The sequence below is a fragment of the Phalacrocorax carbo genome, chromosome 3, assembly GCF_963921805.1.
Source record: "Phalacrocorax carbo chromosome 3, bPhaCar2.1, whole genome shotgun sequence".
Classification (NCBI taxonomy): Eukaryota; Metazoa; Chordata; class Aves; order Suliformes; family Phalacrocoracidae; genus Phalacrocorax; species Phalacrocorax carbo.
The window spans coordinates 26067724-26082565 of record NC_087515.1 but is presented as its reverse complement, the minus strand read 5'-3'; the positions used below and the strand labels follow the sequence as shown (position 1 = coordinate 26082565).

At 38.0% G+C, this 14842-nt stretch overlaps 1 protein-coding gene across 3 annotated transcripts in view; it reads right to left on the bottom strand.

The window, feature by feature from the left end:
* CENPF (centromere protein F) overlaps positions 1 to 14842 on the bottom strand; it is a 44299-nt gene that overhangs the window by 14721 nt on the left and 14736 nt on the right. For all 3 annotated transcript variants that reach the window (XM_064446235.1, XM_064446237.1, XM_064446236.1), the window contains exons 9-12: positions 11498 to 11626; positions 10017 to 10139; positions 5589 to 5724; positions 931 to 4385 (exon numbers count right to left, since the gene is read on the bottom strand). In XM_064446235.1, the coding sequence (XP_064302305.1) occupies positions 931 to 4385; positions 5589 to 5724; positions 10017 to 10139; positions 11498 to 11626 (3843 nt within the window). The remainder of the gene's footprint in view (positions 1 to 930; positions 4386 to 5588; positions 5725 to 10016; positions 10140 to 11497; positions 11627 to 14842) is intronic.

Sequence of the window (14842 nt, the reverse complement as noted above, 5' to 3'; positions counted from 1 at the left end):
TTATGTATCAGTGTGGATGTTCTGTGTGAGAGAGTTTCTTCTCTGCAATGAACAGTTGCTCGGTGTTGCAGTTGGCCAAAATGCAGAGCTTCAAGACGTTCTGACTGTGACACCAGTGTAAAATTTTAATTTCTGAGTCTATGTTGACTGAGCATTGGAGGCCACTTGCACAGGACTTAATGGTCAAAACTGGAATTCTCAAAAGCAGAAAATACACCTGTTAGATTCATTTTTAAGGGGAAATAGTCTAATACACTGTATGCAAGAATTCAACTGGTTTTGCTCCATTCTGATTGAAATTTTGATTCTGCTGCTCATTACAAGGAGCAGCAAAACCTTGGTCACTGGTTGCACGCCATCTACAGTGCTAAAAAAAAGACAGAGCTGACTCCCAAATTTCTTGTTCCTGTAGGTATTTTGAAGGAATTCAGGCTGAAATGAAAATTAACTGTTCTGCTAGCAGCTCATTCTCTTCTGCTGTGTTGCTACTGAAAGGAATTAGAGGTGTGGAAGTAACCCTAGTTTGCTTGTCCCACAAAGGGACATGGGAAGTGTGTGCATCTTTAACTGACTGTGTTAAATCAGAGATCAAAGTTGTAAGCACAGTACGGATACATACAGTGCATACACACCCACTAACACAGCATGATCCACACTAACACAGACCTGAAGAAAAACCAAGAGTAGCACAAAGTATTACACAACTGTAACAGACTAGACTTGTTGCTTTTGTCATCATTTGTTATTTCTCATGATCCCTGTGATGAATAAAGCAGAACTCAAGGTACAGATTATTTTTCTACCTTCTCTGAAGAACAGTACTACTTCTGAGACAAAATTTTCAACACCTTTAATTTAAAAAATTAAATTTGGCTTACCGTAAATCAAAGGGTTTACATAAAACTGATTTGCATGACAGCAATTACTTACATTTTCAATATCTGTGCACAGCAGTGAGTGAGAACTTAAATCAAGGACTTGTAGTTGGAGTCTTGCTGCTTCCAGCTCCAAAGACAGATTCTCAGTTTGTTTTCTTTCTGCTGCCAGTTTGCACTCCATCTCCATGATCACATTATTCAGTTTCTGCTGCCATTCTTCCTTGTCAGACAGATTTTGCTCTTTGAGGTGATCTATTTCTTTTCTTTCAGAAAGTATCACTTTTTTTAGCTCTTCTATTTCCTCATTTTTCATATTCTCTTGAATGTGAAATTGGTCTTCGAGCACTTTGATGGCCTTCTCGTATGTCTGACACAGCATCTGAAGTCCTTCAATTCTACTCTCAAGGTTAGATTTTCTAGGAGCAATACTCCTGGGCTCTCTAACAGAGTCCAATTTGTGATCATTATGACAATTTTCAACCAAAACTTTTGTTGCACCTTCTGAAATTATTTCTGCCGAACTGTCCGGCTGATTAATTTCTTCTGTCCATTTGCACACACCACTGTCACAAGAATCAAGCACCTCACTTACTTCTATAAAACAGGGACTTTCAGAAAGATCTGAGGAAGAAACCATGGACTTAGTTTCATCTAATTTAAATGGCGTGTCATTTTGGCTAGAAGATAGTGGCACTCTCACAGAATCTATGTGAGCATTGCTTAGACTTGTTGACAATGCAGAATTTTCTGCCTTCAGTATTTCAATACAAGACTGCAGCTCAGATATCTTTGAGCTCATGCTGCAATGTTGTTCATATAATTTTATATGTTCATTTTGGAAAGACAAAAGCTTCTCTCTTACTTCAGCAAAATGTATTTTAACTTCTTTGCTCAACAATTTTAAATCTTCGTAGTCAGAACTGGGTCCAGTACTGCATTCTTTAAGTCTGCAGGCCATTTCCTTATTATCAAAATACTTTCTCAGATCACTGTTATCAGTTTGATCCATAAGTTCATCAGGAAAAATAGCTTTCTCCACTTTTACATTTTTATCTGTATTTATTATGTTCTCTTTCTCTTCAGCCACTTTATTAATACCTGTGATGCCATTGGTTTTTGAATCATTAAATCCAGAGGCTAATACAATGTTCTCACTCTGCAGCCTCTCACACATTTTCTCAAGTTCACTCAGATTGTTTATGGTTACCTGCAAAGAGGACACCAGCAAGACCGATGAATAACTTTCATCCATTCCTCCTTTGCCACACTTCTGGGAAACAGTATCATAATTATACTCCAATGAGTGGCCATCTTCATCTAATACTGTAAGTGGAGAACCTGAAGTTTTCGATTCTTTAACAGACAGTAGTTCTTGCTGCAGTCTCTCGTTCTCTCTCACACTTTTCTCAAGTTCTACGTTCATGCCTTTTAAAGCGGTCTCCAGTTGCATTACTTCTAACCTGTAGTTCGCTAAGGAGAGTTCTCTGTCCTCAAAATCCATTTGAAGAAGCTCAAGTTTAACTTGGTATTTATTCAGCTCAGCATCCTTCTCTTCCATGGACTTCCTCAACTGTTCTGAATGGAGTCTCCCTTCACAACTATCTTCAGACATTAGAGGTTCACTTCTTGTTTCTACTTCCCTTCCCAATTGCTCCTTGTCTTGAAATATAATACCACATTTCTCTTGCATTGTATTTTGTGTTGCCCTGATATTTAACGTTTCCTGTCTTAAACAGTCAAGCTCCGTAGAAGCCACATGTTGGATATTGGAAAATTCTGACTGCAGTTGCTGAAGTTCTTGAACCAAATCCTTTTTTATTTCTTCTGAGGCTATTAGTTTATGTAAGATATCTTTATTCTCACTAAATACCTGCTTCTCTTTTTCTAATTTCGCTTTCTTTTCCTCAAACTCAATTGTCTGCTCTCTCAGAATGCTCATCATGTTTGAATTTTCTTCTTCCAATGATTTATACTTTGCTTGCAAAACTTTAAGCTCTGTTTTGATTTCTTCAGTTCTTGATTCAATGTGTTGTCTTTCCTCCTCATGTTTGCTGGACATTTCAGAAATTATTTCTTCTCTTTCCTTTAAACTATTAGAGAGATTTTTATTTGCTTCCAGTAAAGTTATTTGTTCTTGCTCTAAAGCTCTGCTTAAATCCCTAAGGGTTGCATTTTCTTCAGTAAGTTCCTCAACTTTTTTGCTATATGAGCAAATCATTGAAGACATGTCCTCCTTCTCTGATTCCCATGTTCCAGACATGAGTTTCAGCTGTCTTACCGAATCCTCAAGCAAATTATTATTGATTTTTAAATCCTGAAGCTCAGCTTGCCGGTTTTCTAATCTTTCATTCAGAGTTTGCGGTTGCATGTCCCTTTCCTCAAGAATAGCTAAAGTTTCTTCAACTGATTTCTGATGCGCTGAAATATCCGCTTGCAAGCTAGTAAAGTGCTGTTTAGTTTCTGTCACAAAGCTTTCATGCATCTGTTCTGCATTAAATAATCTTTCTTCTGTTTCACCCTTTATTTGCAATAAGTCTTCATACTGCTGCTGCTGATCTGAATTCAGCTGCTTTTGAGCCACTAAGGAAGTCTCAAGAGAAGAGATCTGATCTTGTAAAATGTCCAGATCCGTAGTTTTTCCTACTTCTAGAAGAGCTCTTGCACCTCCGTGATTCTCAGCAATGGAGTTATTTGCTGCACGTTGCATATTATCTGAAACAGTTTCATCCCGACCACTTTGTAAATTAACTTCTCCATTTTCTGTCATTTCTGAAGTATCTTTTGCTTTTACAAGGCGACAGATTTTTTCATATTCACCAAGCAGGTCATGATAACATTGCTCTCTTTGCAGTCCTTCACTTGCTGCTGACTGTAACTTTTCTTCTAGTTCACCAACTTGGTTGATAAGCTGGAATATTTTACAGGACATATTTTCTAGCTCTTCACAGTACTTCTTATCAGAACATTCTGCTTTGTGCTGAAGTTCATCAAAAGCGCTTTTTTGTTCTTCTAATTCTGCACTTTTACGTTCCAGCATGTCTTTAAGTTCTCTAATCTCTGTGCTTTTCCTGTCACTTTCATCTTCCATCATTCTGAGTTTCTCACTATGCTCAAGATTTTTGATTTGCTGACTTTGAAGGGAACTCTCCAAGTCATTAATATGAGTCATCATACCTTCCTTTTCAGACTTAAGTTTATTTACAAGATAGTCATTTTCATTTTTCCACTGAGAAAAAGCAGTAGCCTCTTTTTGCAATTCTTCACATTCTCTCTGCTTGAATCCAAGAAGCCTCTGCAAAGCTTCTGATTCTTCCTCCATTTTACTTATTTTACAGTTTTGTTCTTTGATATGATTATCTTTTTCCTTAAGGAGGTCTCGGGTAGAACCTTGTTGCTTTTCCATGTCAGCTAAAGCTATTTTCAGCTTCTCCAGTGAAAGAGAGCTCTCTTGCTTTTTAAATTTCTCTTCTAGTAACTTCAGCTCTGCTTCCTGAAAAGCATTCTTATCTGTAAAAGAAAACACCATCAAATATTTGCCAGTCAATACTCGCAATTCTACTGATAATTTTCTAGATGAAATTTTACTATTTACTTTTACTGTTTTCAATTCTCACTCAGTACAAAGCATTACTCTCAAGTTATAATCACTGGATAAAGAATTGTCCCTATCACCTTAGGCTATCAGAAACTGTGTACTCATAGACATTGTCAACTTTCCACTCTGCAGTCTGACACAAGTCTGCACTCCAAGCCAGTCAGTCCTTACTTCTCAGGTGTAACTACCTGTTGTTTCTGTGTCTCACTTTTACCAATTTTTATACCAAAGTAGCACTGCCTTTTTTTTTTTTTTAAAAAAAACAGGACAGGTCTTATTCCAGTATATGACCTTCTTGTAGGTCAGCCTTATACTCCATTTCTGCCAAAGAATGTAAAATTCTACTCAGTCATTTTCCAAATTGTCATAATTGTTTCCCTGCCTCTATAGGAACAGACTAAGAACCACCAAGGATAAATGCGGGGTGGGTGGTTGGCAGTGGGGGAAAGGCATTGTGTTCCACTAGCCAGCTGGTAAAGGCTGCAAATTTTCTATACAATCAAAAGCAAATCATCAGTTCAAAGGCAATGGAAAGTTTGGTCATTAATTTTAAGGTGAACAGGATCAAATTCAAAAGCTTCATCTTGAAATCTTACGTGAAGTTTGAATGATGCACAGAAACAAGTGGGATGCGCAGGAAGAAGTGGGGATCTATCCCTTTTATTTAGTCAGATCCAGCAGAACTACAAGGTATATTTCAACTCAATTCCTGAAAAACTGTATTCTCATTTAGAAAAAAAACCACTGCAAGCAAGACTCAAATATCAGTGGTTATGTAACATTTTCCTACCTTTTTTTCTTTTTTGAACACTGTGAAACACAAAAATTACAAAACAGAAGTTTTCTGGCTTAGACAGATAATATGAAGTTCAGTTTGCTGATAAGTTCAGTACATTTTGATTAATTTCAAAACTGTGTATCTTCAGAAACTGTATGTGTTCACAGACAAAAATTAATTTCCATTTAGCATAAACTCAGTGTCGGTTAAAAACACTAATCATATCCGACAGAGGAAACCTTTTTAACTTAATTTATAATGTACCTTGCAGGATTGCAGGAAACATACATCATTAAACATGCAACAGGAGTTCTGCAAATTTAAATACGTAACTCACTTTTCATCTCTTCTGCAAAATTCTGGCTCTGCTTTAGAGACTGCTTGATTGCATTTAGTTCTTCTTCAAGTTGCTGGATCTCCTGCATTTTTTTTTCAAGTTGACCGTCAAGAAGGTTTTTTTCCTGCTTCATTTCCTAAAACAAAACCAAATAAGACCTTTTTTAATGTGAATTGCCAAGAAGATCAAAGAATTCAGTTCATTTAAATCAAAAGAAAGATATTCCATTAGGTCCTATTAAGCCATTGGGCAGCTATGCCTGGGTTCCTAAGCACTGCTTGGGAACATAAGCTGAACTATTCTTAACTAGTTGACAGCATCTGAGAGATGTTGCCAGTTGACAGAGTTAGCGTGGAGTATAGACCAAACAGCTCCATACAACGTGCCCCTAACAGATTGAGATAGGACAGGACATATCCTACAAAATCTGGGTTCATTAAGTTAGGCTACTTTCCCAAAGCAACAAGGGAAAAAATCGGTATGAAATGTATAGATCTGATTTTACCTATCATCTTATGTAGAAGAGACAAGTTCTCTTTCCACTGAACATCATCATCATGGCAACACTCATTAAATTTTATTTATAAGCGCTTTCTTGTTCAGAGGGTTCTTTTGCCATTTAAGAGTATTCTCTTCTAAATAATTGAGTTTTTAAAAAAAAAGAAAAGGAAACACAAAATTATGTAATAACATTGCATCTAGGAAGCCGAAAGTTCTTTTAAGGAAACTAATTCTTTTTCTCCAAGCTCCTGTGCTGCTGGACAACAGATGGCATAGAACTGACAAGGCCCAGTTGGAAACAGGCTGTCAATTACTCATCTGTTTACTACTAGCAGATGGGCAGCAATTCACAAAAGCCAAGGCTCAAGAAATGGAAAGGTCTGGATGAAAAAAAATTAAAAGCTTGCTGGCATAGCAGGCTTGGTTTTGCAACAACATAAATAAATCATACTCAGAATACGATTAAAATTGTCATTGTCACTAACAGTTACCTTCCCATCTACTTACAGCCTTCCCTACCCACAGTTTAAAAAAAAGTCATATATAAGTTTCAGTGAAGAAAGTTTTCTAGTAACCTTAACAATTTTTCAAAGAAGTACAAACGTCTAAACTTCATGCATTCAAAGCACCGTCCACAGATGCAATATGAGACCACGAACTAAACATTCATTATAAACTTTTCATTATAAAATCTAGGGTGATCTACGGAAAGAAAACCAAATAACTTTAAGGAATTAAAATAGCTGAAAGATCCAATTATTTTGATTTGGTCCAAACATTCCCATTAAGCAGCACTCGGCAAAACCCAAGAACCCATAATTTAATGAACTAAGTGTCTGATAGTAACTAGCCATTTTCACTTTCCAAAGCTATAAGTAAAAGAATCAATTCTGTTTCAATCCAGTTATCAATGCTAATGGTACGTGCTGTATTACTCAATTTAGCCATTCTGCAATTGTCCCCTGAAAAAGCAAAAACCAAACTAAAGCCAACTCTAGAACCTGTATACATGTAACACTATTATTCTGGAGAAACTCTTCACAGGGCAGGCTTACAAGCAGTTTAGGGAGTGACTGACCAATTTTTCCAAGAATAGTTACAGGCTTGCTTGCAACATAAAAATGTAAACAACATGCTAAGAAGCAGAACTGCTAAACTATTGAGATATCACCATTGCAAAGCTTAGTAGTCCTTAGACTAAGCATATCCTGTATGTCTCACAAGTGTATCTGTTTTGCACCTTCTTTGGAACTTCAGTCTTATTTCACAGTAAGGACTAAACACAGCAGTGGATTAACCAGTGGAAAACAACTGTATTCTCTACTGGGTTGTTAGACCATTAGTGTAAGACCACAACAATTTCCCTTTAATAGAGGAAAAGACATGCCAGTCTTACTATTGTTTTCTTTTGCTAAAATCTACAAAATCTACTGTCAATAAAGCCTCCAAGACTTAGAAACAATTTAATGTAATTTTTTGCATTACACTTGTTTGCAAGAGTGAGAAAGACAAGCCATGCCCTAAGTTCTGCTGACATACACCGTGCTTTCTCTTGTGCAAGTCTTGAGATAGAGAACTGTAGTGTTTCTGATCAATTTGAATCTCACCCAGATTAAACTTCTTTGTAAATTTGTTGGTCATGTTCTAATACAATATCACTGACAGCAGCGGTTTAATTGTCTGACCAAGACAAATCAAAGAAAAAAACCTGAGTATAGTTACCACCTAGTGAGATGAATACAAGACTGGCAGATAAAATGAAGCACTCCCAAGAATTTCCAGCAAGAAAGGTATTTCCACAAATCAGATGCTCTTGGACAATGGGATCTCAAAAAACTGTATCAAATATAACCTTACCCCATAATTTCAAAGCCAGAAAGGGTATTGTCGTGGTTCAGCCTCAGCTGGCAACTGAACACCACGCAGCCGCTTGCTCACCACCCCCCCCACCCCTGTGGGATGGGGAAGAGAATCGGACGAGCAAAAGAACTTGTGGGTTGAGATAAGCACAGTTTAATAACTACAATAGAATGATGATGATAAATGATTATGATAATAATGACAGTAATGTTAATATAATAAAAGGGAAAAGGAAGGAAAGGGAAAACAAGGAACAAAAACGCAGAAACACGAACGATACAACCGCTCACCACCTGCCGACCGACGCTGCCCGTCCCCGAGCTGTGATTGCTCCCTCCCTCCCCCGGCCAGCCCCTCCCAGGTAGCATACTGGGCATGACGTTACATGATATGGAATATCCCTTTGGTCAGTTTGAATCCACTCTCTTAGCTGTGCCCCCTCCCCTTCCAGCTTCTTGTGCACCCAGCAGAGCATGGGAGGCTAGACATGTCCTTGACTAGTATAAGCGCTGCCCAGCAACAGCCTAAACATCTGTGTGTTATCTCAACAGGTTTTTTTCCATGCTAATTTCAAAGCACAGCACTATACCAGCTAGAGTGAAGAAAATTAACTCTATCCCAGCTGAAACCATGACAGGTATGAATCCACAATATCTGATATATTTTTTTCCTTAATTAAAAATATGAAAGATTACATTAAGAATGTGCAGAAGCTTGATGGAGGCTTTCCTCCTCTGGGACAGATTGGAAGAACAAAAACTATCCTGATTAGCCTTACCACTGGAAGGCGCCAGATACATGTATCTACTAAATAGGTTTCAAGGCCCACTACCTGGCATCAAGGCCAAATGGCATGGAATAACCCATATCTGTACCACTAAAGTCTTCTGCCTTCCAAAACAGGTGGCTCTAACCAAACCGCTTGCTGGGAATGGTCCCAGGCTCATGTGAACAAACTGTGCCTGGGAATTGTATGAAAGAGTGGTAGTCAGCTGGGCCAAATCCATGCAAAGTGCTGTTCTAGCAATTAATGGTATAAATAGTCACATTCCAATAGCTGGGAATATTCCCAGACACTGAAATCTACCAACATGAATGTACCTAAAGTTTCACAATACACTAAAGCTGTACCAACGTTTGTGCTGATCTGAACAAAACCCACTATTTTACTTTAAATTTGTTCATAGTATTTTGACAGGTTGGCAGAGATTATACCAGATTATTTTATATCTGCTCACGACAACAGGCGACAAGCAAAATAAGAGTGTTTAAATAAAACAAACTGTGACATGGATTACGTAGGTATTGAGCTGTCTTTCTTTTTTACTTCTGATTCTCCAAATAATGGATAGAATTTGCATTGAGAGGTCTCTAGAGGCATAACTGTAACAATTTCAAGCGTAGCTGCTCTATAATTGCCACCAAAGCAAAACAATATAACTGAGAAGACAAAGGAGAGATTAAAGTGAAAAGATTTCTGCATGTGTGAATGTGAGGTAGTATGGCAGCATCCAAAGACTTCTCTGAATTTATCTTCATTTAGGGGGAAAAGTTTTTACAGCAGTGTGTATTTGGTGGACTGTGTTTCTTCTAAGAAAAAATGCCCCCCCCCTTCTTTTTTTTATAAGAGGATATAGTAAGTCTTGCTACAAAATTGCTGAGTTTGGCAGTATGCATCAAAGCAGTAGTCAATGAACCTAGAATTTACTTTTAAAATCAGACAAGCATTGATAAATTTTTATTTCAGGACCAAGAGCAAGAATGTCTTGAAACAAAAACCTATTTTTGAGAAAATATAAATCCAACATGAACGAGAACCATATCAGCTGCATTACAGCAATGAAATCTAACTCCAAAGCCAATTCCACAAATTGCATTAATCTAGATAGTTAGTGAAGACCTCATTTTGTGTTACAACTAAGATACGTTATTAAGATAATCCACAGAAGTGTTTAAAGATTGCTTATGGGAAAATATACTCTGTGAGTAAATGCTCAACAGTATTAGTGTTTACAGATTGCCAATTTATGTTATTAATTCTATCGACTACTCCTTTGCACTGGTTACCTCAAAACTTCTTGTCAAATCAGTTTCCTTAGTCCGGGCTGCTAATAAAGCCTGTTCTGCTCTGTACAACTTCTGGGTGAGATCACTGGTATCGTGTTCCAAGCGTTGTTTCACTGCCATTACCTGTAAGAATGTTGAAAATCTACATTGTATTCACAAGCATATATAACTTTTTTTTAAAAAAAACTCCCATTCTTGAACTCCAACTCTCTATTACAAAATAAACTACATTATTTTATCCCACCATGAGCCTAAGGTTCCTTTTCTGTGGCTTAGAAAATAGCTTCTTATTGCCTTCCCACTCCTTTGCCTCTGACCAGAAAGATGGTATGTCTCTAAAATACATGTTTTTCTAGACTGTCTGCAATTGGATTAATACATCCAACTTGCAGCTACATCAACACAAGGATATCTGTAAGATACAAATGAGTTTGGGAATGTAACAGCCTTTTTGCTAAGCTACAAGAAACAGAAAGTTAGGATCATAACAGCACTTATTGCTCCATTGACACAGATTTTATAAAAACTGAAGAGGTTTTAGCTCTTTCAAAATAGTCCTATAACGCTTCAGATTAAAAAGGAAGGAAATGCTATTAGATCAGAAAATGGGAGGGGAGGGAAGTCTATTCTGTGGTCATTAGGTAATAAATTAGCTTTCTTGGAGAAAGAACTGAAAGGCACCTATTTTTCTCTCTATGAAATCAATTTCTTCAGTAAGCATATACAAAAAAATGTGCATGTAAAGAAACCTCTACTGAAGCCTGTGCTGCTTTCTGTCTCCCTTAAAATTGTGGTTTTGTGACAACTAATGTATTCTAATAGCTAGTTGCTGCCAAAGCTGTGGAAGACCTCCTTCGTACTGATGTTCCTCCTTACACAAGCCCTGACATTCACCTGATTTTGTAGAAAACCAATTCAGGGAGTTAAACTGAGAGCAAACACTTCTGCCTGTGTACACATATGCTAATTTATATATAATTTTTTCTTTCTCTTTAAGATCCTGTGTCAGCTCTCTGCAGGGTCACATGGGGGGTAGAACTGCTAAAAAAAGTACCAGGAGTGCATGGCTAGGGGTATGAAATGGGGCTGTTATTCCAAACAGCAACTACCTGCTGATCAGTTTAGCTCTATCACCAAATTGCACCTCTGCACGTTTTCTACATAAAGTGTCTCTTGTGATCAGCCTTAGCTGCTCCTCCCTCAAAGAGATTTATTTTAGCTGCAATGTTCTGCATTCACATCTCCTTCCCTGTGGGAAATGGACTAGCCCCAAACTTTTAAAAGCCTGTAATTCACATTTAAATACATAGTATTTCAGTGAGACATGGTAAATACAAAACAGCTAATACAAACTGTACAAAACATTAATTCCAGTCCCCACATTAATTATTTTTTGCTTTACGTGTAATTAAATTAAGGCAGTACTGCTGAGACAACTAAATACCAGCTCTAGTAGAATATTTTAATATGAAAAAGCCTACTTTGTCAAATTCTGCCCGCAGAGCGTTGAAGTCATTTTTGGCTTGCTGTAGCTCCTGATTCAGTTTGTTTCTTATCTGGTTGCACTGCTGATCCAGTGTTTGTAAGGAATGTTGCTGACAAGAGAGTTCCTAGAAAACAGTGGTACAGCAGAAAAGAAAGAAACTGCAACAAGTCTCTGTTTTGGTTATGGGAGCAATAACAACTGATTTTTATTAGATACTGCCTGCTCAGAGACACTTGTCTTACACAGTGAACAACAGTTTAAAACAACTTTGACGCATGCTGCAAGCGGCACATGAGCAAGAATGGCCCTAACCCGATTTATGTCATCTGCTTAAAAAACTCCATTACAGCAACATTCCTATCACAGGAAAGGAAAAGAAATTAATCTAAAACTAGTGAAAGTAATGGTATTAAAATTCTTAATCTTAAAGATAATTTTCACATGAGAATTATGTTACACTACAAGTGGACAAATTTGGCTTTTATTTACTTACCATTGATATTTTTCTAGGAAAATTAAGAAGTCTTAAAATAATACCTAGCACGGGACCGAGCAACAAGATAATCTTACAAGGGCAGTCATGAAAACTGCACAAAACAGACTTCCTGAAACCTGCAGAGGGGCAATATAGTTTGTGTCGATCTTATGCCATGCTAAGTAGGCATCCATTAGGATAAACAGCTGTACTTGTCCTTTCTCATGAGGCCTTTCCTATGCCTTTGGACCTTAGAGTTGTGATTCTGCAGAGATTTCAGAGATTTATTAGGATGTAAAAGAATAAGAGGCATGAGGGTAATAAAAAGCAATGAAGAAAAAAATCAGGATTTTTATCAGCAATAATTGCCATGCAAAAGTTGCAATATGCTCTACTAAAAAATTCTAAGATCCTTGTGAAGGGGAAAATGCAATAAAACACTTGTGCTTCTCTTATTAGTTTTAGAGTATAGGCAAAGCTACTTCATACAGGCAAGCTGCTTTACTAAAAGACACAGTACCGTACTGTCATCAGTTAAACAAAACAAAAGGGAAAAAAAAAACAACCAACAAACCCAAACCAAAAAAAAAACATCAGAAGAAAGGAAATGTTCACAGTGAAGGAACTAGAGGTGACATTTTCTGCAATGTGGCTCTGGCTCCTGGGTGCATGAAGCCCCTGCACACAAGTCAGTGTATTTTAGTCAGTCATATCTGTGAAATGATGGTAGCACCCGTTACATTCTGCTCGAGAGCAAAAACAGCAGAAGAGGCCCAAGCAGTTCCTATACCAGTATGACATCCTGTAAAAAAACAGCTCTTGTTTATGAGAGAAAGTATGGATGAGGGTGGAACTGTCATAAACAGAAAACATGGAAAAATGGGGGGGGGGGGGGGGGGGGTGAAGGAGGGGTGGAGAGAGGCTGACTTAGCACGTAACGTAGCATTTTTGAACACAGAGCCCAACATAGATAAATCTGCAACTACATCCTCACACAAGAAGGTGACAGAAGTGCTACACAACTTAGAAAGGGAAGATGTGACACCACCTGGGTGTCAGAGTAGCTGACACTAGTAACTAACGCTGAGTAAAGTACATATTAGCTCCAAAGAGCTCTTTGGCAAACCTCTGGTCAGGAGCATTTCCTGAACTCACACAAGTAGGCCCTTTGGACCCTAGTGCACTCCTTATTAATGGAATGATGAATTCAATGTCTTTCTGGCCCAAAGCATTCCAATAATTATTTTTAAAGCTGATGGACTGAAAAGACTGTGCTTTCTAAGCCCTACATGTTACAGTGTAAGAGAGAAACTGCAGAAAACCTTTCTTTCTTTAGACAAATGCTCAAAACAAAAGAAGTGCTTCCTTTAGTTTTAGATTTCAAAAAATGAGTTATGCACATCTAAGCTAAAAGTGGAGGCTCCTTCCATTGCCAGCAGGCAAACACCCAGCCCCAGAGTGAAGACCCACATCTAAGGCATCTGGAATAACCTGCCTTCTGAAGGTGCCTCTGTCTCTGCAGAGTAAAGTAGAGGCCTAAGTAACAAGCTTAGACTGACACCTAGGTTTCAGATGTCTGAAGTAAGGTGACATGAATCTCACCTTTTCAATTTGAAACTTGGATGGAAAAATTTAAATAAAATTTGAGAGAGGACATTGGAAATTATGCCCTGACGCAGCTGCAACTCAAACTAGCTTGTGCTACCATCTCAGAACAAGGCCTGGAGGTTATCAGGCCTTTCTGAAAGTTGATGAAATGCATTCCTGGATCTCACCTGCCTTCTAGAAGCAGAAATGTAATAAGGAACCCACCAGCAAGGCTTTACGGGATGGAATTCAGTAGGACCAGCAGCAGTATTTAGGTTTCACAGAAGGGAAGAATCCCTCCCTGAGGAAAACACACAGATCAGAATTTCCAAAATATTACACAATTTTGGATGCCAGAATGTGTAAAACAGAGCCTTTAAATTGGACTTGACAGCCAAATCCTACAAATAAATGAACAATAAACAAACTTCATAAAAGCCTATAACAACTCACAGGTCACAAACATTACAGAAAAAAAAACCCCAAAGAGTTCTTCACAGTTAATGGCCTTGCTGAACAACCTAGAACGACAGTATGTGAATTTACACATTAGTCTTATGAAGGTCTTTTTGTTTCTAACTGAAAACAAATTTTGCTTCACAGGAGTTCCTGTGCATGGCACCTAAACTGCCTGACATCCAAACTATCAGCTACTGAGACAAACTGTAGCAACAAACAACCCATGTGGAAGATGACGTGCTGCTTCTCTGAAAGAATATCTCAGAAATACTGTATTCATAAGTGAGCCCACTGAATAGGGTGCCAGTGCCCAAGGGGTGGATGGGACTGACATCAGGCATTCCGCTGCCAGTATGGACTAGGGTTGTGTGGAGAAACCAAGACAGAAGACCTTCAACTCGGCTTTTGATTAATACAATGACTGCTATATTTGAACCTTTCAACAGTGGGTTTTTCATGCTACAACTATTCAAATACAAAGATCAGTTCTTCTTATTTACCATTTCTAGACAAGGGTCAGTATCTCTGAGATCCTGAGTTAGCATCTAGACCAACAGACTTTGTGAAACCACTTTTTCACTCAAAAGCATTGGTAGCAGCACTGTTAATCGCCCACTCCAGCAGAATTCCTCTGCCAATTATTTTAACCTTCTGGATATACACTGATGAAAACATTTCAGGTTAAACATCTGACACAACAGCAGTCTTCTTCAGGGCAATGCACTCACCCAATCCCCAAAGCAAACTCAAAATGCCCATCTGAAAGCCATTTCTATCACTTCCAAATCTATGCCTCACATTTCCTAACACCGATTCTGT